The sequence below is a fragment of the Gastrolobium bilobum genome, unplaced genomic scaffold, assembly GCF_033153095.1.
Source record: "Gastrolobium bilobum isolate Gb01-03AN ecotype WA unplaced genomic scaffold, APGP_CSIRO_Gbil_v1 utg12951, whole genome shotgun sequence".
Lineage (NCBI taxonomy): Eukaryota > Viridiplantae > Streptophyta > Magnoliopsida > Fabales > Fabaceae > Gastrolobium > Gastrolobium bilobum.
In genome coordinates, this window is record NW_026898547.1 from 84,615 (window position 1) to 92,549 (window position 7,935).

Genomic DNA, 7,935 nt, shown 5'->3' on the forward strand with positions numbered 1-7,935 from the left:
AGAATTACATCAACTAATGACTTCATTCTAAGCTTAATGTTTAGAAACTATTTATTTTTTTAAAAAAAAATTTATTCTCGAAGTTTAAAAATAACAATTTTAAAAATCAATAAATTACAATACATTTTTTATTTGTCGATAAGCTGGATACTTTTCATATATATATATATATATATATATATATATATATATATGGTTGTAATATTATATATGGGTTTAAATTTTCTTTTGTGACAGAAATGTTTTCAATTCTCCTACTAACATTTTGAAGTGTGTGTGTGTTTTTTTTTTTCTTTACAAAAAATGGGCTTCACCGTTTTTCTATCAAGAAAATCAACGGTCTCTCGTGTCAAAGGAGAGACATAAAACCCATTATATATACTTTTAAAATTTGCACACTTACTCTCTTTCTCTCTCTTTGAACACACTATTCCACCTAGACGGTTACATTCTCTGCATAGTTGGTTTCCTATATTTAAGGGCCACTACCACTACCTCAACGCTCCATCACACGCATTCTCTGAGAAACAGACTTGCTTGTAGTGGTGATCTCAAAATCTTTCACTCTTAATCTTTCAACTCCACCGCCACCACAATGTCTCGCCGCCGTGATCAACAGTCTCCGGCGCATTCGCAACCAAATCCTGCTGCAGCTTCAGGAAGAGGCCGTGGTCGTGGACGGCGTGGAGGTACTAACGTTGCTGATTCTCCAAATGCACCTCCGCCATCGTCTGCTCCTCCTCCTTCACATGCGGTTGCTGATTCTCCAAATGCACCTCCGCCATCGTCTGCTGCTCCTCCTGCACATGCGGCGTCGTCGCCTGCTCCTACTCTTCCAGCGCCGGTGATCCGTTCTCCTACCGTTGCTGCCTCAACTTCTTCGCAGCAGTCATCTTCGTCCCCGGTTCTGATGGAAGCTATGAGTGCTGATTTTGAGCAGCAGCTAACCTTGAAGTCGCCAACACCGCCTTCCTCCTCGAAGGCTATCAGGTTCCCTGACCGGCCGGGTCTTGGTAAATTGGGGAAGAAAATCAAAGTTCGCGCTAATCATTTTCAAGTCCAAGTTGCTGAAGGAGATCTGGCACATTATGATGTTAGTACTCTATATTCAAGAGTTCATTTCATTTTCTCTTTTTTATATTCAAATGTTAGGGTTCTTAATTAGCATACTTTGATTAGGAAGATTAAATTAATATTGGACAAAACAAGGTGTTAGGAAATTATTTTGGAATGCCTGAGAAATTGATTAATGTTATCAGGTTGCCATCACCCCTGAGCTTACTTCAAAAAAGCTCTGTAGAGCTGTGATGAGTCAGTTAATCCAAATGCATGGAGAAACACTCTTGGGTAGGCGCATTCCTGCCTACGACGGTGGTAAGAGTCTTTTTACTGCAGGCCTATTGCCTTTCTCATCAAAGGAATTTGTGGTGAAGTTGGTTGGCGATGATGAAGCTGCCTCGTCCTCTAGTTCTTCTAGGTCTGTTTTTCTTTTAAATGTGTAAAAATTATTGTACAATATGCCATGAATTGCTGATGATTTGTTTCGGTACAGGAAAAGGCGAGAACGTGAATTTAAGGTCACAATCCGATATGCTGCTAAGACTGACGTTCACCATCTTCATCAGTTTCTTAGGCGCCTACAACTGGACTGTCCACAAGAAACCATACAAGCCCTTGATGTTGTTCTACGGGCAACACCATCTGAGAAGTACTATTAATGTTAATCTTTTGTGCGTCTTTTGGATTTGTTGCCTTTTGGTGTTTTAGCGCTTTTTTCTATGCAGGTATAATGTTGTAGGGAGGTCATTTTTCTCACCCGATTTGGGGAAAACTGGTTCACTTGGTGGTGGTCTAGAATATTGGAGAGGATATTATCAGAGTCTTCGCCCAACTCAAATGGGACTTTCTCTCAATATTGGTTTTACTCCTTTTCATTATTAATGGTTTCTCTAACAAAACATTTTAATAATTGAATTTAGGTCATGTCTTTAATTAGTGATGACCCTGATGTTGCAGATGTGTCAGCCAGGGCATTTTATGAACCAGTTCATGTGACTGAGTTTATTGCAAAACATTTCAATTTCAATTTTTCCAGGCCTATGTCCGATCAAGATCGACTTAAGGTATTGATCTTTCATTTTGAGTTGCCTTTTTCATTTATATAGGCCTACTAATGGTATAGGTTTTTTCATTTGGGGAGTCAAGTGCCTGTCTTTTCAATGTGAATCCAGGTTAAGAAAGCTTTGAGAGGAGTCAAGGTAATAGTTACTCATGGTAAGAGTATGAGAAGTTACAAAGTAACTGGAGTCACAAAAGAACCGCTCCGAGAGTTAAAGTAAGCAAGTTTTACATTTTTTATCATTTTAAACTGTTGTTTGGGTATATATGGACAATGCTTTATTTTTGTATGCTTGCATGTATTTGTTTTGCTTTTACATTTGTTATTTATGATCAATGTCACTCTTGATTTTGTAATTTGGTATCTCTTAGGTTTACTCTCGATGACCAAAAAACAAAAAAATCGGTTGTCCAATACTTCCGTGAGCAATACAATATTAACTGTCAGTATTTGGACCATCCTGCTCTTCAGGCTGGAAGTGACACAAAACCTGTTTATTTGCCTATGGAGGTTTTTCTCTTCTCAACTGTACATGTTTATCTTTATAATGCATATTATTATTATTTTTTTATTTAGGGTTAGTCTTAGCTCCTTTTTTTTTTCTCTTTCTTTTGTAGCTTTGTCAGATTGCAGCTGGACAACGATACACTAGGAGATTAAACGAGGGTCAAGTATCTAATCTTTTAAAGGCAACCTGTCAGCGTCCTCTTGATAGGGAAAACAATATCAAAATGGTACTATTGTAATGTAATAATGTTATGTGTATTAGTGTTGTGTGCTACATGTGTTTTTTTTATCATTGGGGTTTTGCTTCATTGCAGATTGTGGGCCAGAACGATTTGAACTCAGACAAATTTGTGCGTGAGTTTGGAATTAAAGTAAGGGAGGAACCTACTACGGTTGATGCCCGCGTTTTGCCTCCTCCAATGGTAACCACAGGTTTATGCTTGAGATAATTTGATAAATTATCCTATTTTGTAATAACTACTTTTTTTTCCATACTGCAGCTTAAATATCATGAAACAGGCAGAGAATCAAGTGTTGACCCAAGGATGGGCCAGTGGAATATGATTAATAAGGTGAGCCTGTGAATGCTTAATACAAGTGCTTTCAAAATACTGCTGTGGTCTCTTTTTGTTACATCGATGCGTATGCTCTTTAATTTTTTGTCACCTGTGATGTTCTCTTTATTATTGGTTCGCAAGGTGATGCAAACTAAACTAGTAATGATTTGAGTATGACTTTCCTTTTCTTCTTTTTAAAATTTATGTTGAAATCTGTTGAACTTCGGGAAGCTGTGTGTGTTATTAATGTCAAAAGTTAATTTAGGTATATAGCTCCATGCCTTAAAGTAATGGTAGTCTTCTATTATCTTTAGTAAAGAAGTAATTGAAATTTCATTTACGATAGTCTCCCGTTTTGTTCTGTGTTAATAATTTGATTGTTTGATAATTTTTAGAAAATGGTCAATGGTGGTAATGTGCCATACTGGAGCTGCCTCAACTTTTCATCAAGACTTAACAGAGATTTGCCATTTCAATTTTGTGATGAATTGGTCAATATGTGTACCAGCAAAGGAATGGTATGATGTTTGTTTGTACTATTTTGTTGCATATTAGTCTTCCGCCAGCAGTTTTGTTAACTTTCTTTTTATTCGTTTGGATCTTATGCCAGTTTTTCAATCGAGAGCCCATAATACCTATCACTTCTGCTCATCCTAGTCAAATAGATAGAGCTCTGGTGGATTTTCATAAGCAGTGTATGAAAAAACTTGCAAGCATGAAGGATGGAAAACTCCAATTGTTGATAATAGTTTTGCCTGATATCAAAGGGTCTTATGGTGAGTGTTTTCTAAGATGAAACTGAAGAATACAATGCAAACGTTATATATATTATCAAACTTTTTATTTCTGGCAGGAAAAATAAAGCGTATATGCGAAACAGAATTGGGGATAGTCTCGCAATGTTGTCAGCCTCATCAAGTTGCGAAGTTGAATAAGCAGTATCTTGAAAATTTGGCCCTCAAGATAAATGTTAAGGTCTAAGTTGTCCTATTAATAGTTCTGCTTGTTTCAGTAAATTTATTTGATTGCTTCTTAATTTTAAACCTATCATTATTTGATATATAGGTTGGAGGTCGAAACACTGTGTTAAATGATGCGATCCAGAGAAGAATCCCTAATGTGTCTGATAAGCCAACATTAATCCTGGGTGCGGATGTAACCCATCCACAACCAGGGGAAGACTCGAGTCCTTCTATTGCTGCAGTAAGCTTTCTCTTTTTTCAGCCTTATTTAAATATTTTTTTTGGTTTTAGCTGTTTAATTGTTGAATGTTGGTATAGGTAGTGGCATCCATGGATTGGCCTGAGGTCACAAAGTACAGAGGAATAGTTTCTGCTCAGGTTCACCGGGAAGAAATTATTCAGGATCTTTATAAATCATTTCAAGATCCTAAGAAGGGATTGGTGCATGGTGGAATGATTAGGTAAGTGTGTTAGATTTGCTACTATCTCATGGAGTGAAACCTGATTGATTATTTCATCTCTATATTTTTTTTTTCCAGGGAGTTACTTATTGCTTTCTACAAATCGACTAAGACTAAGCCTTACCGGATTATATTCTACAGGTTTGATTTGGTTTGAACAAGACACTACTGTGTTTGTTATGCACATTTTAATGTAATTTTTTTCTTTTCAACATCAATTTGTGCTTAACAGAGATGGAGTTAGTGAGGGCCAATTTAGTCAGGTTTTGCTTTGGTTTGAACAAGACACTACTGTGTTTGTTATGCACATTTTCATGTAATTTTTTTCTTTTCAACATCAATTTGTGCTTAACAGAGATGGAGTTAGTGAGGGCCAATTTAGTCAGGTTTTGCTTTATGAGATGGACGCAATACGGAAGGTATGTTTCTATGCATGACTGCTTTTTAACTATAATGTGTCATGCAGATAGAATTAAAAAATATGTTCTTGTAGATGATTTATTTTTCATCTATATGATTTCTGTGTTTCATATTTCTTAATTTTTTTCTCAGGCTTGTGCCTCATTAGAGGAGGGGTATCTACCACGAGTTACCTTTGTTGTGGTACAGAAAAGACACCACACTCGTCTCTTCCCTGCTGTTCACGGAAGTCGCGATCAGACGGATAAAAGTGGAAATATTATGCCAGGTTTCACATACTCTTGTATTGAGATGTATTATACATCATATGTTTCTCTTTTTTTTTTTTTTTGAAATAGGTTTAATTAATTACTTGCTTGAAATCCACCCCCCCCCCCCCCCCCCCCCCTCTCTCTCTCCCTTTTAATTTGACTGATGTAATGTTTGTAATGTAATTTTTATATTTTTTTAAAGGGACTGTTGTCGATACCAGCATTTGCCATCCGAGAGAATTTGATTTTTATCTTAATAGCCACGCTGGAATTCAAGTAATATGTGCTAGATTGATCAACTCTATGCTGCTATTTACTGCTCAATTGGTGTTTGACACATCTTATTTTGGTTGTACTATTAATTAATTTTTTGCAGGGAACTAGTCGGCCCACACATTATCATGTACTGTTTGATGAAAATAACTTCAATCCGGATCAGTTGCAGACTCTGACAAATAATTTGTGTTATACGTAATTTTCCTCTTTTAACATCTTTTATATTCTGGTTATTATTTATTATTTGTTATTTTTTAAAGTAATTTTTTTCCAGGTATGCAAGGTGCACTCGATCGGTGTCAATAGGTTCGATATTTTAATTTTTTTTAGTTGGGTCATACTACATTGGAATGTAATGTTAAATTTATCATTTTATTAGAAGTTCTTTGTTTACAGTTCCTCCAGCTTATTATGCACACTTGGCGGCTTTTCGAGCTCGTTACTACATTGAAGGAGAAACATCGGAAGGCGATTCTACAGGTGGAAGTGGAACAAGGACTACTAATTTTGAGGTGACATTGCCTTCCATCAAGGATAATGTCAAGGATGTTATGTTTTTCTGCTGATCTTGAATTTTGGAGACATGTTGAACAGTCTTTTGGATGTAGAAATCATGGACCACATTTTTGTTCGGTTATGGTGGTTATAAATTTTTTGCATTGAATCTTACCAAGCAAGCAATGATGTTTTGGTATTGTTTGACTTGTCTGTTGTCAAACTTAGTAAGTGCATTAGTCAAACAAGTAATAAAATGATGATAATAAAATGATAGTACAGATTGTGATAAACAAATAAAATGTGATTATAAATTTAAACAAGTAGTCAGATGTTAATTTCTCTCAAGTATGAATTTATGAATGAACCAATTTTCATAATGAATATCTACTATGTGATGTTGATCAACTTTTTTCTTATCATCTCAAGATGTAATGTCTTACTATCTTGATAGACACATTAATCAGAAATTCCAATGTCTTGGTGATTCCTTTCTTAATACTTAGATTAATTACTAAGGTCTTAAGATCACGTTAGAAATCCTAATATCAATGTCTTACTACTAGAACACTGATGAAGTTGTCAAAAATACAGAAATAATGTAAACATGTCTGTTCTACATTATCCCTTAACATGAAGAATTAATCAAGACCACTTCATACGAATCATATAATAAATAAACAATACATCTAATTAACCATTCATATTTATTTAATCCTCTTTTTTGCTTCATTGAACTTCATTTCCCTATAAGAACAATGCAAATTTTTAATAAAGCTTCTAGAACTTGTATTTAGGACTTTCTAGGACATTAACCCTCTTTTCTATCTATTTAATCACACAAATTAAATTAATTCATGCTTTAAAATCTTATAAACCAAGGGTTTATCATCTGTGTAGTTGTCTATATATTAATCTGATATAATTCCATTTAAATTATTGGCCACCACCCTCGATTTCAGAAATATATGAAGAATAGTGCAGAGAGACAAATAATTTTCGTATAAAATTTTCATTTTGTAGTTGTGATTAATTTAAGAGATTTACAAACGTACTCTTCCTAATCCTACTGTGATAATCATATACCCATTATTAATGTTTATGAAAATAAGGGAAATTATGCTTTCGATTTCAACTTGTCGAAGAAAAAATAGTGCAATTAAGTAAAGCAGCATATGATCACATAAAGACAGATAAAGACTATTTTTTCAACAATTTTATGAAGAGAAAGAAGAAAAGAAATTACGAGATAAAATGGTTTTTTTTCTTTCTTGAATAATCTTAAATGCCAACGCTACTATTTAGAATCATCACTCTAATAGTCAACTCAAACTGTTAAGCCTTCCACAAATCGAACTGAACTTAGACTTGAAGAACATGCTTCTGGGGCAACATGTACAATAATGTGTGTACCTCGAAAAACTGCAGCATACATTGATTTGTACCACTGTAACCAATTCAGTAGCCGTACTATCTACAAAGACATCACGGACATTCGGTCAATATTTAGAGACACATGGTCAACTCTCCGACATGTTCTGACACGTGCTCAATATTTAGAGACACGCAGTCAACATTTGGGGACACGCTCGGACACATTTTTTTTTTTTAATCTTAATTTTATTTTATTAACTAAATATAAAAGAAATAATTTATAAATTAATTTTTTTCTGTTATGAAATTTGATATTAAAAATTAACAAAGTACGAAAAATTATTTATATTTATATTTATGTTATGAAATTTAAATATTTGATTGGTTATATGACTTATTATAGATTCTTATATGTATTAAATATAAATCATATTATATATATTAAAATTTTTATTTAATATCTAAACGTGTCCAAATATGGCATTTTTTAGAATTAACGTGTCGGCGTGTCGT

The 7,935-nt window shown here is 34.4% G+C and overlaps 1 protein-coding gene across 1 annotated transcript; it reads left to right on the forward strand.

Annotated features, from left to right (window-relative positions):
* The first annotated feature begins 595 nt into the window (after positions 1-595).
* LOC133317334 (protein argonaute 5) lies at positions 596-6,166 on the forward strand. Its single transcript, XM_061519198.1, has 22 exons — positions 596-1,093; positions 1,260-1,477; positions 1,553-1,708; positions 1,785-1,918; positions 2,017-2,123; positions 2,232-2,335; positions 2,491-2,629; positions 2,737-2,853; positions 2,941-3,048; positions 3,127-3,198; positions 3,579-3,701; positions 3,794-3,959; positions 4,037-4,158; positions 4,249-4,386; positions 4,464-4,606; positions 4,685-4,747; positions 4,962-5,025; positions 5,159-5,294; positions 5,480-5,553; positions 5,654-5,748; positions 5,828-5,859; positions 5,950-6,166. Exons 1-22 carry the CDS (start codon positions 596-598, stop codon positions 6,117-6,119), a joined length of 2,979 nt encoding a protein of 992 aa, XP_061375182.1. The 3' UTR covers positions 6,120-6,166.
* Positions 6,167-7,935: the final 1,769 nt, after the last annotated feature.